The sequence below is a fragment of the Argiope bruennichi genome, chromosome 2 (genome assembly GCF_947563725.1).
Source record: "Argiope bruennichi chromosome 2, qqArgBrue1.1, whole genome shotgun sequence".
Classification (NCBI taxonomy): domain Eukaryota; kingdom Metazoa; phylum Arthropoda; class Arachnida; order Araneae; family Araneidae; genus Argiope; species Argiope bruennichi.
In genome coordinates this window covers 56,603,240-56,618,797 of record NC_079152.1, presented here as the reverse complement: position 1 = coordinate 56,618,797, position 15,558 = coordinate 56,603,240, and the positions used below count along the sequence as shown (strand labels likewise).

The 15,558-nt window shown below is 25.0% G+C and overlaps 1 protein-coding gene across 4 annotated transcripts in view; it reads right to left on the bottom strand.

The window, feature by feature from the left end:
- Positions 1 to 15,558, bottom strand: part of LOC129961682 (dmX-like protein 2) — a 92,254-nt gene that overhangs the window by 55,334 nt on the left and 21,362 nt on the right. For all 4 annotated transcript variants that reach the window (XM_056075212.1, XM_056075216.1, XM_056075215.1 and 1 more), the window contains exons 14-22: positions 15,061 to 15,460; positions 13,113 to 13,462; positions 10,685 to 10,829; positions 7,036 to 7,179; positions 6,054 to 6,300; positions 5,222 to 5,379; positions 3,546 to 3,691; positions 2,130 to 2,239; positions 1,104 to 1,594 (exon numbers count right to left, since the gene is read on the bottom strand). In XM_056075212.1, coding sequence (XP_055931187.1) covers positions 1,104 to 1,594; positions 2,130 to 2,239; positions 3,546 to 3,691; positions 5,222 to 5,379; positions 6,054 to 6,300; positions 7,036 to 7,179; positions 10,685 to 10,829; positions 13,113 to 13,462; positions 15,061 to 15,460 — 2,191 coding nt within the window. The remainder of the gene's footprint in view (positions 1 to 1,103; positions 1,595 to 2,129; positions 2,240 to 3,545; positions 3,692 to 5,221; positions 5,380 to 6,053; positions 6,301 to 7,035; positions 7,180 to 10,684; positions 10,830 to 13,112; positions 13,463 to 15,060; positions 15,461 to 15,558) is intronic.

Here is a 15,558-nt window from a genome sequence, read left to right as displayed (position 1 = left end):
GATGTGCGTGTTTTTTTTGGGGGGGGGGGGAGGGAAGATTAATGTGTTTAATATATAAGTAATGATAAATGCACATAAATGCTCCAGTGAAATATTAATTTTACCACAAAGTTTCCAACAGAATATTAGAAAAATATCCTATAAGCATATGCAATTGTATCTAAATTTTTTTAAATAATCCAAATATACATTCAAATAGATAACTAGAAATAATTTACTAATAAAACAATCTTAGAGTAATAAAGGGCAGCTACAATAAACATTTTGTCACTTAACATGACCTGCCTCAATTTTCTAAATGTTACATGAGAAGGGAAAAAAATTCAATGTTTTGCAACAAATAAGCATCTTTTTAAAAGGAATTTTTATTGGTTCCAACAATTTTGTGAGACAAATTCTTTGAAATTTAATTTTACTTTAGAGTTATTTTGATTTCAATGTCTTCAATATATTTTTTTAAAAATTTACTGAAACAAGTTTTAAATTAAGTTGGGTATTAGAGAGAGGCTGATTTGTAAAAAGTATATATTTGTGAAAAGTCTGAACACTACTCTATCTTAAAATAATTTTATTTTCATATTTGCATAGTTATAAATAAAAACTGTTCCTATTTGTAAACTAATATATGCTCATTTTGTATTCACTATCATATTTTCATGATTTCATATTACAATGAAAAGTGAGTAGCAACATTTACATTTACAAACATAAGTCATTCTTTAAATTTATGAAACTGAATATCAAAAAAGTTGACAAAATCTTAGATAAGATTAGTTTAAATCAGGTTTTCTATTCTTTCAAATGCCCTTTTAATTAAGTTGAACTCCTATCCCACATAAAATATCTACAAACCCTAAACCCTAATTATAAAAATAAATAAGGAAATGTATTAATTAATAATAAACTGAAGAATTTAGATTTAAGAATCATTCAGCAAATATTCATAAAATGCTTTAGGTAAAAATGAAATTTACGACTTTCTTGTTATAACAAATATTGAAGAATATGAGAAAAAACGGCATGTGAATTTTCATGTCTCAGAAGTCTTTTATGTTATTCACAGTTTAAAAAGCTCACACAATTAAAACTATGCTGCTATTTACCTTAGATCCAATGGCAACAGTAAGTATATGAGAACCGTCTTCAGCAGAGACCCAATCTAACTGCACTAAAGATTTAGGTGCCAATAAATCTTGATTTCCCTTTTCTGTTATTGCTTGGCGGAGAGTTTGCAAAGTTGCATAGCTAGGCACTGACAAAAGTCTTTGTAAAGGCAGACGCTCATTAGCAGTCTCATCAGTAGAAAGTTTTTGTAACAGAGTATCAGCAGTTCTTTTGTTTCGTTGTGAGGCATCAACAAGAGATTCCAAATTAAGGCTAAGTTTTGGAACAGGTAAGCTGACATTTCTAAGATTTATGGTGTCCTCCATCATCCATTCAGAACCTCCAGTAGATTCACATTCAAATATCGATACACCTACGTTTATAAATCGACTTTCTGGATTTTTTGAATTATGGCGAGTAAATGACTTTCCATGCTTGAATGCACATGCCATTCTTCCACTGTATGCACAGCTTACAAACAACGGCTGACCTATGTAATTAAAAAAATTAATTAGTCAATATTAAACTACAATTAAATTAACAAAAAGCATTTAATAGACAATTCTTGCATTTAAATTAAAACTTTTTACAGAAACATGCTTTTTATTTCTCCTAATGAACTAGATAATGTTTCTTCTTCTATTTGAAATGAATAAAAATGATTCTTCTTCTATTGTAGATATGAGTAAAAAATGATATAAATAAAATAAATAAAAATAACTTTTAAAAATCAGAAAATAATTTTGAAATATTTTTATAATTTTTAAATAAAATTTTTTGTTGCATTTATCAAATATATAAATATAGTATTCACCAATTTTTTGCTGTGGATTTAATCCAATTTATTTTTAAAATCACTTTTTTTATCTTTTCTGCTACAAAAATTACTTTCAAAAACATAACTAGTCTTACCATGCTATTAATATCATAATTTAGTTTAATTATTATCAATATTTTTACTATTTTGAATATACATGTATAAAACTAAATGACCTTACACCAATATGAAACAATAAAATAATTACCTGAAACTCGAACAGAACTAGGTGATTTGTTTAGCATCATTTCCCACTCAACCCAGTTGTATTCTACTTCATCTTTATTTCCAGTTTCTAATATTTCACACTTCCAAAATCTTTTAAAGAGAAAATAATTAATTATCTTTCTTTAAAACAGAAAAATCAAGAATCTATTATGATAAATTATTAAAAAGATTGTAATAACACTGCTTTAGAAATTAAAATTGTAGATATTAATGGGCAGGGAAAAGGCAATAGAAAGCACAGAATTGGGCAAAATTAAAACAAAATAAATTAGCATTTTCAAAATAATTTTTTTTTAAAAAACATTGAAATATTTGTAAAAAAATTAACAATCATCAGTTACAAAAGAATATCTTAAATCTTATACATAGAGTACAAACTAGGAAAGAGATTTGTCGAAATTGTTTTGTAAATTAAATCTAACCATTTTTTTTAAACTGTTGTCAAGGCTTATTTATTTATAAATAAATAGGACAATTCTGAATTTAAAAAAACTATATATTTTTTTTTAATCAGAGCATTTTTTAATCAGAGAAAGCATTATTATCATGATTATTCTGAAATGTTTGGTCTCTAGTTGCAAACCTTGTTTAATTAATTAATTATTTCATTTATTAAAATTTTAATCTTATTCAACAAATCTACAACAGATTATTCACTACCAAAAATGAATTTAGATACTTTACTCAATATCAATATTAAATTAATTTAGTGCCCATTTCATAGCTATAATCTAAAGTCATTCTTTTTCTCTCACTTTCAATAAAGTAACATATTTTAACGAGACATTCAGTAGCAAAAATGGTCACAAATTTCAAAATGTATAGAAAATTAAGTAACTTGTTTATAACATGTGTAATTACTGCTTTAAAAAAAGTTTAATAGAAAATGAACAAAAAAGTTTTAAAAGTTTACATTTATCATAAAAAAAGATTGTTTTTCTAGATAAAAATAACAATATTTAAATTAATAATATAAAAAATACTAATTTCAGATAATAGTTGAAAATATTGTTCACAATAAATTTACAGAGTTGAAAAATATAACAACAATTTTATAGTAACAGTATTTATTTGTTATATAATATGACATTGTCTAAAATACAAGATCTTTCACACAGTGACTAATTTTAAAAATATTTTTATTATAGCCTTTAAAGATATTAGGTATTTGACAATTTTGATCAATAAAAATATTTGATACACAACTGCAGAATCATTAAAAATAATGTATTCTTAAACAGAAGTAAAAGCTTGTATTCACTAAAAATATTTAATAAGTATTAATAATAAAATTCTTACAAATAATACCATTCTTATATTACATATATATACTATTCCATTAGTACATAATGATATATAATACTTTTAAGATTAAAATGAAAATAAAAAGATTTACCGAACTGTGTAGTCTGAACAAGCAGTGCAAATAAGATATGGTGCAAAGCAAGCAGGATATATATTTGATGAACTAAGATGACCAGCAGCAGGTGTTGCATGAACAATTTCAACATCATCCGGCAGAGGCATTACTTGAGTGCAAACCTATACACATTCTCTTTATTAATAACTACAGAAAAAGTATATTCTCAAATCATAACTATACAAAAACACATAAGAATTGCAAAAATGGAAATTTAGATAATAGTTGCGTAAACTTACCTGAAAGTTGCAATATTTTATAAATAAGCAATAGACACCGATTTACAAATTCTTTTTATTTCATATAATTACAAATTGGTATGACTAGTATTGATGTGGATGAAAATACTTTTATGTCTTTTATTAATAAAAATAATTTTTTTAGTTAAATGCTATGAAATCTTTATTAAAATCTAATTTCTACTTCAGATGAGCAAAATATGAAATATGTATAACAAATGATTATAAGAAATGTTCCAGCATCAAATATTATATATATATATAAAAGTTATAATATATGATATTTTCTATAATATATAGTAAAAAAATCTAAACTGAATTTAAAATAATACTTTAAAGTGAATAATAAAACATACAAATTCTTGTACTACCTACGATTTTAATTTTAATCAAAATGTGAATATTAATTCTACATCTGAAATATTTAAAAAACAACTAAAAGTAAATACTTTTCATAAATTATTAATAATTTTTGGAGAAGTATAAAATATAATTAAACAATGTGAGTGATAACTTAGAGGTAAATGAAAAATTTAAACTATCTATAATACGTCCATTCAATATAAATGATAACTATAATTTTAAAATAATCTTTACATAATAATCTAAACATATTTTTAAATTTTCTTGACACTTCATTGCATTTGTGAGTAAACATTAATATTTGTTTAGTAATTTAGATTTCTACAGTGTACAACCTATTTAAGAATTCCATTTCATTTCTAGAAAATAATCAGTTAAACAGAAAAGTATTCTTTTACTTATTTATGATAACATTTTAAACAGCATTTTTAAATGCAAGAATAACATTTTAAATATAACACTCCAGTGAAAGAAAAATTTTACAGTCCTTTTTCGTTATTTGTATATTTTCAAAATTATTTTAATTAAAATATTTTACAGAGGTAAATAATTTTCACTACCACTAAAGTTCTAATGATTTTATTTTTTTAAAAATTACAAAAGAAAGCATAACATGTTATGAAACACAAAAATATAAACAAAACTGTATGGAAAAATTCTTTAAAATTCTTGTAAATATTTGACTGAAGCATCATAAAAATTAATCTTAAATAATGCATTTCAAGAGCTTGTCCATGCATTTAAAGAACTCGTTAAATAATACATTTAAAGACCTGACACTTCATTTATTAATAGACAAAGAATAATATTTCTCCAAATATATTTCATCTTATTACTGATTGCCTCCTTCTAGGTGTAATAACCGATATATCATATGGCTATAGACAGCAATCAAACACAGTACAATCTCACTAATAATAAAACAATACCTTTGCACTTGTTCTATATAAACCATACATTATTTTCCTACAATTAAATGATTAAATATTTATATTTAAAAATCACACTTTTAAGGAATATGCAATCAATATTTCTGGAAATGAAAATCACCTTTACAGTAGTGATTCGGAGTGGAGACACTTGCGATAAAGGATAAGATGCATCATGATTATGATCAGGTGACATACTTCTGGAGGACTGATTGGAATGATCACTCTCTTGAACTAGATTACTATCAGGAACATAGGAAAAACTCTGATGCTCATGATCTAGAAAGTTTTAAAAAAATGTATTTTTATAAGAAAAATAATTGTAAATATAAAAGAAGCACTTTTAATAGATAGAATTCTGAGAAATGTAAAGGGGTATTATAAAAAAAAGTCAAACAGATTTTTTTAAACCTTAAACTTTCCTGTAATAAAAATTTATTATATCTCAACATTTCATAAAAAAAATATTTTGTTCCTAACTTATACTGCATTTATTAGCATTTTTTTTTTTTTTGAAAAATGTTAAAGCAATGAAAAAAAAATAATCTCAAATAATAATAAAAAATATAATTGGAAGCCCAAATTGATCAACATAATCAATTTTAATAATGATAGAGTTTTGAATTTGCGTAGTTTCATTCATAAAAATGACATATTAATATATGGAAGAAACTTCTTTTTAACTTTTAATGCATTTTTATTTCCTCTTAAATTTGACAACTGGTTCTGTGCTTAGTATTTCATTATGCCACAATGTTTATGCATTGAATAGAGAAACAAGCATATAAATATCAAAATACTGCTATATAAATATCAGAATTCTCTTTAATTAGAGAATTAATTTCAAGATGGAAAATTGCTAATATCATTTTTAAATATCTAAACAATCTTCTAATAACTTAACATCCATTGTCCATTGCCATGTAACTATAATGAAATTTATATTATTTTACCTTCAGCTCCAAATGGAGATGCAATGATAATCTTCCACATATGTAGAACCGATTTTTCTTCTTGCTTCTCTAAAACTACAAGATAAAATGGTTCTTCAAAAACTGAGCTGTGTCTTAAATCAACTATTGCCTGAAGATCAGGCTGAACTAAACTAATGTTACTAGCTTCCTTCGCATTTCTTCTGTGAGGAGAGCTAGAAATTAGTTGTTCTTGAAAGACATGCAATAATTGAGTATTTTGCCAATCCTAAAAAAATACAATTAATATTTTTAGTAATTGAAAATCAAAGATAAATATATGCATTTAATTCAATTAACATAAAATTCATTAATACTTATATATTAATCATAAAATTCTACTAAACAAATAACAAAAAAGAAATATTAACCAAGCTTTATAGAACAGAGAAAAAAGGAGTTAAAAGAATACAGTAAGATCCATTTAGGGATCTCACTCTTTTCATATCAAAATTTAAGTTATTTGTAAGACTAATCTCACTATTTTTTAAGGCAATCTGAAATGAAGCCGGAATTAAGAATACTGAAATTTCATAAAAGATTAATCATTTTTTTAAAAATCATAGCCAGTTTTAAATTGAAAAAAAAAATTAACGACTTCACATATTGAATAAGTAGGAAAAAACTTATGATGGATACATGGCAATTTTTTCAAGAATTATTTTTATATGTTTGTTTATTCAAATATATATATATATAAGATGCATCAATGGTTTTTCAAAAAATAAAATTAATTTCATATTGTTGTTCCATAAATTTAACCAATTACATCATCATAGGAAGAATCTGATCCAGAAAAACTGATTAGTTAGGGTTTCATTATGATGATTATCTTGAAAATGGTACAAGGTACACAAAAATATTATAATAATATACATACTATAATTACAAAAATATTATAGTAAACATATATTTTTATCTATTAACTTGCACAATGTCATTTATAATTGTAAAATCAACATACATGAGTTGCATCAGAAATAGCATCTAGTTCTATCACACATCCAGGTCTTGATGTTGATTGCTCACTAATAATTCTAAAAGTGTCTTGAAGTGTGCTGTGCTTATAACCTAAACCAGAAGAAGTACTAGTACTCTGACTCATGTCCTGAAAAAAATACATTTATAATTTTAAATGGATATATGATCACAATTTATTTCTAAAATGAACTTTTAGTGAATTTAATGCTAATATAGAGTTTGTTTAAATCATCATAATCAAGATCTAACCTTTACAGAAATTTTTAGAATGGAATATCAGCCACAAAGATACAAAGAGGTAAAGTATATCCTAAATATAATAAAATTCATTTATTGAAAATAAAAATGTTAGATAATACGGAAAAAAAAGAAAAAATTATTTTTATGTAAAGTATCTTTCAACCTGAGTTAAAATTTTTAGGGTGTGCTGTATTTCATCATAAAAGGAGAAATTACATGAATCAACAAAATCATTTAGGTCTATCCATATTAAAAAAACAGCATTATAATGAATCTTCTACAATCTAGCAGAAATATCATCACATGACTGTATATTGTAAAATTAGCTTTTGAATCTTTTCAAAAAGATCAGATATTTGTCATGTATACAATTACTGTAGCTAAGAAAAAATCATCCTTTAACACTGGCTTTTAACAATAGTAATAATATATATCATGATAATATTTTCATCCAGCAAGCAAGAACTATACAAGAGTAATTCTTTGAGCATGAAAATTACAGCATATAGGCAATATAGAATTACATAAAATTAGATACAGTGCAGTATTAGCATAAATTTTTTTGAGTTAAATAATGTTAAGTGAAATTTCAGCAAAAAAGGTAAAATAATTTTTTTTTTAAAAATCTGAAAATGCATTCAGAGGAAGGAAATACCAGACAACACATTTTTCAGTTTTAAAATGAACTCTTTTTCAAGTCCTAGAAGGTTCATAATTTTAATCGCAAACATCTGCATGAAATTTTACAAATAACTCTAGGAAATTTTTCCTTGCATTTTTATTACAATATAGCAAATTTTCTAATTAAATTTTTTGGTTGACCTCCTTTTTGTGTGTGTGTGCCTTCCTTATTTTCCCATCAGTGATATTGTAACTTATCTTAATAAATTCAACACAGTCACATTACTAAAGATAGACATTACTTCTCTGACTATACAAGATGCTATTTTGAATTTAGAAGACTTTACCAATCATGTTGTATTGGACACATATAATGGTGTCCCAAAAATGAGGAACATGCATTTATTTCCTTCTATATTGCAATTAATCATATACTTTCAATTGTAAAATTTCATTAAATAAGATATCTAAACATATGAAAATACTCTGGCATTCTGTAAAGGGTTCTCCCACAGAGAAAAAAAATATCAAAGAATGAAATATTTTTCTTATACTCTTTTATAATGTCACTAGCTTCATACTTCTTTTTCCAAAATTTTCTGAGATATTAAAAGCAAATTTATTGACTATTTTACCATACCTCTGACTAGTGTATGAGTGAGACTTCCGTTTAATTTTAAGAAATATACACATCATAAAAAATTATTTTAAGTACAATATTAAAAAATAACACACTTAATAACATTCATTAATTTTTTAAAAAATGACTAGATGATACATTAAGTGCTTAACAACCTGTTCAAAATGAACAAATTCAACATCTATACAAAACTGCATTCTTTTAAAACTATAGTGCATATGCGATCAAGTTCATTATATGTGACATAAGGACAAGTTTTTTTAAATTTTTCGGCAAAGATCTATACAGTTTGTACAGAGAAAGCAAATTCATTTCATAGTTCAGACTTAATGGAGATCAAAACTAACAGAATATATCAATCACCATTCAGCATACTGTAGTATAAAATGGAATCAATCAAAGAGTTTCTAAAAATAGAAATACATAAAAAATTTGTTTAAAAAAAACTGCCATTGATAATAAACCTCTTGTACTAAAAATGGATTTTTTTTCACTACAAAAGTTATATTTTTGAAAATTAATCTTTCTATCACAATTAAACCAGTATTTGTCTATCCAAATTGCATTTCTCAGAACAGAAGATTCCATTTTACTTAAAATAGAGCCCAATTATAGAATTCTCGACATAAATCATGTAGTTGTCCAAAAGATGTTGATTGTGTAACATTATAATTAATACAGTATGGATGACAGTTAAAATGTTGAAATATTCTCTACAAGGTTGTTGAGGCATGTTGAGTTCTAGACTGACTATAAGTAAACTAGCATGAAGGCAGCTTGAAAAATAAGACAAAATATCAATTTCTGCGGCATATATATGATGATAATTCTCTGCATTCCTCTCAGGGAAAGTAAGAATTCTGAAGTTTTTAACTGCTAAACACATTTCTTAAAAAGATGCTAGTAGTTTGGAAAACATTGTTTGTATTCTTCTACAATTAGCTTATAGTATCATGATTGCATACAACATAAATCATCAGCATATCCAAACATTTCATGTTACCAAAATATGTTAATCTTTTAGAAAGCAATAAATTGCAAGTAAAGAATTTTATTCCTCAAATGCATTCCAGATATTTTAAATGTTTAGGTTATCTGTTCTTCTCTTTCCTAAAAAATCAAAGTTGTCACGTGTCAACCAATGAAAGTGAACAATATTATGCATGATTATCAAACTTCTTTGAAGTCTTGATGACTGTATTATGTATTGCTAAACAAATATTTGTATATTATAGTTTTTTCTGTATTGAATAATTTGCATTTCTGAAATAAATGTTTTCATCTAAATTTAAAAATAAGTATACCTCTCCAAATTTTGTACATAAAAATGTAGAACTTTATGTATGAACACATAAATATAAAGAAAATATTTTACAAATCCATACTTTTGTACAATGGAGGTGTATGAATTTTTTTTTTAAACTTTTTACTATCAACTTCCACAGAAGCCAAAGTATTTTCATATAATTCTTTACTTTATTTAATGAAACCCTAGAAGTATGTTGTAGGTGCAATATTTAGGTAAAAAAAAAAGTTTTCCCGTGTTTGGGGAACTTTTTCATATATAATGGAAGTTTTATCATCTGACTATAACATAATTAACTTATAAAGAAATTGCATGCCTTTAGACTTTTTCAATTAGAGTAGGAAGACTTATGTTCTACTGTCATTCAAGAAACTTAAGCATTTCCCTTATTTAACTCAAATTGTTGTTTGTAATTCCTCAAATGCAAAAGGAGTATGAAATTAGTTATCTAGCATATTTTCTTCAAATATCTAAAAGAAATCTATGTATGTGTTTGTAGTGGAGGGATTTTCCTACATATGAAAGTCATTTTGGACAAACTTTTTTTATAATGCTTTAATGAATATTATGAATTCTAAATAAGAGACATATTTCCTATCACCAACTCTTATTTTTTATTTTTTAACTAAAAGACAAACAATAAAAATTTGGCAACAATAGGTGTTTTTGTATTTATACTGTTATGAAAAAAGAAAAAAGCTTGTGACTAGACACAATGTGTTGAAATGCGCAAAGTCCTAATGATTAATTTTTAATAAATTAATGTGATTTATGAAAAAAATTATTATTATTATTGTTATTATTTAGAAATAAAAGATTTTTAACCTGGGAATTCTTTCTTCGAGAGGAACTTGAAATTTCTGCTAGTAAAGTTCTTGCATCTATAACTGCTTGATAAACTCGAAGTTGATGGCCATCAGATGCCACAAAACAAGCACTTGGTGAATTAGATATACTTCCTTGAGTAGTACTAAAAATAAATAATATAAAAAAAGTAATGTTTTAGTATAATATTTATAGTTTTAGTTTTAATACATTGAAATCCTTTGCTTAAATAATCATCTTAATATTGAAAATTTACATAAAAAAGATTAACAAGAACTGATGTATCTACATTTGTTTTGTTTAGATATTTTAGCTTTTAAATGCATCAGATAATTAATTCTAGATAAAAGAAAGTCAAATAGTTCACATTTAAGACAAAAACTAAATTTTTCTTGTGTCCATAAAATAGACAACACAAATTTATTAAACACTGGTGACCATATTAACAAACATTTTTAATTTCTTTTAAGATTTTTTTTCTTTCTTTAAAACAAATAAATTCTTGTTATCTTCATAATGAATTAACCTTCACATTTTATCATAATACTTTATTGATTTTAAAATTTCATCCACTTTAGAAATCTTAATCAAATTTTTAATTACTTAAAAATTGAATAAAATGTGCACATTCTTCCTAAATAACTTCCAAAATATTAATCCTAAAAATATTTTGACAATATCTGCAATTCTTTAAAAAAATATCCATTCTATGATATCAGTTTCATTTACAAATTTTTATTCTAGTTTTAACTTTTTAAACTAGAAAACTTTTAAAATTATTTTAGGCATATTTTACAAACATTGCATTTCAATGTTCATCGTAAAAATCAAATTGATTTTATTATTGCTACAAGTATTTTGGTTTACTTTCATTTCCGACTGCAAAGGTATATAGATTTCATTCATTTTCTCATATTACATATGTTTTCTTTTAAAGTATGGTTTTAATATCGTATGCATATGCAGAGAGAAAGATCTTTTGAAATAATCACAGATAAAATTTAATTTCAACAGAAGGCAATAAATGAAAATTTTTATAGCGGATAAATTTCTAAGCATTATTGATCATTTCTGTAATATTATAAATGCAATTCTATAATGCAGTCTAAAAATATATTACTGATCTTAAAGCTAGCTTTCAAATCTTATTGTCAAGTAGTAATTATTTTTATTGAGTCAATAAGCAACAATTTTCTATGTATCATAAAGCATGGAATATTTTTAGTATTGCAAAAACATTTTGTTACAGAATGATTTCTCTTATTATTTTAAAATGTTTTATGAGCATATTTCCATTCAGCATTTCTAATATATCATAAAGCATGGAATATTTTTAGTATTGTACAAAAAAATTTGTTACTGAATGATTCTTCTTACTATCTTTAAGTGTTTTATCAGCATATTTCCATTCAGTAAACAAGTTTAAATTAATTAAAGTTTAAGCATATTCCATTTTAGATTAAAGCTCAAATATTAGCTGAGATGTCAAATAGAGAGAATAGGAGAGTGCAATTTCATTGGACAAAATAAATATATAGATTCTAAAATAGTGAAAATTATATATTTATACAAATTTAAAAACACTTGGTGAAGGAAAACTGTTAGAGCAAAACATCACATAAAAGATTTTATTGAAATTTTTTGCATACAATAATTTTGAGGAATCAGCCTGTTGTCAATTAGGTTAATTGTTAATATATAGATATTAATCATCCACAAAGCAAAGCAAAATGAGATATTGTATTTTTATACAGGTGGCATTTTATATGACACTCCAAAACAAAAGTAGAGATATAATATAATTTAAACTAAAAAAGTTTAAAATATTCCTCAAATTCTTATTATTCATTTATTAAACAATTTGTATTATTCAACTTATATTAACCCAGCAACATAGTTGCAAACATATTATTTAACATCACATATTAACAACTTTACATAAAAGATAAGTGAAAAATAAATCCTTATTAATAATCCATTCACGTAAAATGGTGCCAACTCTCATTTCACAATTATCAGAAATAACTCAATCCCAATTATCAACAAATCAAATCACTAATTAAAAAGTTTTTTTTTTTTTTTTTTGTAGAAAAAGATAATTGAACTTACAAACTTTGAATCAGCTCGAGCAATGCATTCATCATGTTAGGACAGACAATGTAAATTCTTGCTTAGTTCAATTTAAGATACTGAAAGACCAGTAAACAAAAATGGATACTACAATGAATTTTAATTTCTGCAAAAGTGAATCTTTAATATTATAATAAACTGTACTGATTAATAATAGAATCTAAAGCAGTTTCCTTTAAAATACTTCAGTTAGAAAGTTTTTATATATTTCTAATAGAACTATTTTTTCTCTATCTTACATATATCAAGATGGAGATAAGATAAAATATAAACCAATTAATGAAATAACATCATTTACCTAGGTAGCAAAGTTGGTATCCAGGCAACATTAGCAAATGCTGCTGTCTCTGGAGAATTGATTCTGGCTAATTCGGTCACTCCCCCAGATTTAGAAAGAGGTCCTACAGGATCCACTTTCCAAAGTATAAGCTCACTGCAGAAACCTGACTGAAGACCCATAAAAGGAGTGTAACAACAACGAGGACTGAGAGGAGCAGCAGGACTAGATGGGTTTGAATTATTTTGATTTTGACCAGGTAAGTTATGATGGGATGTGGTCAATAATAAAGGAAGAACTGGATGGCAGGTGACATCATTTATACGAAACCGATGACCACAAACACGTGTAAAATGCCCAATGCTTAATACCTGTACAAAAAAAAAAAAATCCAACAAAATTTAAATTATATGCATAACAAACAAAGAATAATCATTAAATTCTTTTTTTCTTTTACCACCCTTCTTCTTAAAAAAGGTAACAATTCATAAGCAACTTTGTTTAACATTATAATAAGCATAATTTTTCTTAGCAATTTAATAAGTCACTTCTAGACAAAGAAAGAGTTCTCAGCATTAATTACTTCATTTTAAAAGACTTATTTTTTATCTCATTTAACCACTCACTATGCAAAGAGCTCACTATGTTTAGAGCACAAGTAAACTTAACTGAGCACATTAAAAAGTTAATGAGCTGATACTTATCAATATAATTTATGTTTTAAAATTATAGTTTAAAAATTAAGCTTAAAAACAAAAATGATAAGGAAATGACAAAAAATAACACTAAAACTGCATTTTTTTTTAAGGAGAAAACCAGAGTTTATGGTGAAGTAAGGCATGAAAACTAATCTCTAAACAAACTTCATCACAGAATCAAAATAAAAATATTTGAAGGTTAGAATTCTGAATAAGTTTTTTTGAAATTGAATTATTCTTCCAAAATTAAGAATTATTCAGTTTATATAAAATACTATGCTTCTGAAATTTTAATTAGATTTATTAATTTCCAATATAATGATTATATAGCTAATAAGATTTATATCCCATTTGTCATGAAGTCAAAGCAAATAGAAAGAAACCTTACTAAAGAAAAAAAAAATATCTAAGTGTATAATGATCTTATATGTATCTATAAGGCATATATGTTTTCATGACAAATACTTTTTTGAAAAAAAAAATGAATGAAATGAAAAAATGAAAACAATGAATAATCTCTAAGATAACTTTTTTAATCCAGAGTTTAGCACTGCTTAGCAACAAACAAGTATAATGCATCACTAAACATTTGCATCAGTTTTCATTAAAATGCCACACCAATAAGGTAAGGAATTTAAATATCAAAGTTTATATAAATCAATTATTAATTTTAATGCATTTGATAAAAATTTTATAAATAAAATGATAGTTATTCAAGAAATACGAGAATTTTGTAAGATTATTCAAAAGCAAAGGCTTTTTTAACTATGGAACAGAACTATAAGAGAGGAGGACAACAAGAAAAAATAGGTGCAAGAGAATCATAATATTAATGATGCACCTTTTTTTTAATTCAGATAAGCAATTATACATTAGTATATATTGCAAATAAAATCCTTAAATAATAACTAAAATTTGTTAAATAAGTATTTTAAATTTAATAATTAATTTTTCATTTTCTCATTTATTAATTATTCTAAGATGACATTCAAATTTTTTCAGATAAAAATGAATTCAGAAAGTAGAAGTTTAGAAGCTTTAAAACACAGAAAAGTTATCAACTCTTACTTTAGAGCAATGCATTTTTTTATTTTTCTGAAGAATTCTCTTTTTAGAACATTAAAAAAATAAGAACAATATGAATTAATCACATTTTAAAATTGCATTATTTAAATATTAATGCAAAAAACTGTAGCAATGACAAAATAACTTATAAAGGAACAAGCCTAAAACACCAAAAAATTACTTTAGACCAAAATATATTTTATTACCTGAGTATATGGAGAAGTGTCTGCAAAAGATACATGCCACAAATTTAAGCTCCCATTGCTATGTTTAGTTAACATGCATACAGTAGGAGTAGTAGAACTCAGAGCACAGTATTGAGAAAGCTGCTTATTACAATTATGCTTCCACTGAGCATAATCGAGAACAGGTTGTTGAGCATCACCATCTTCGGTTTTCTCAGCTTTGTCTTTAATCATTTGTTCAGATACAGCTGCACTTATAGCTAGACGAAGATCCAAGCCAGCATGTGGTGAATACATAAAAATGTTATGAGACATTGTAGCAGCATCACCAAGAGGAACTGCATTAGGAATGCGAGAAGCAAAATTCACGATGGCTTGGCGAAAGGAACCAGGATGATATTCATCCAACCAATCAACTGACCTGAAATACAATTCTCATTAATAAATGTTTTATTAAAAAATAGAGATAGAAATTCTTTTTTGATTATCTATATCACATTTTTTAACAAACTTCATAAA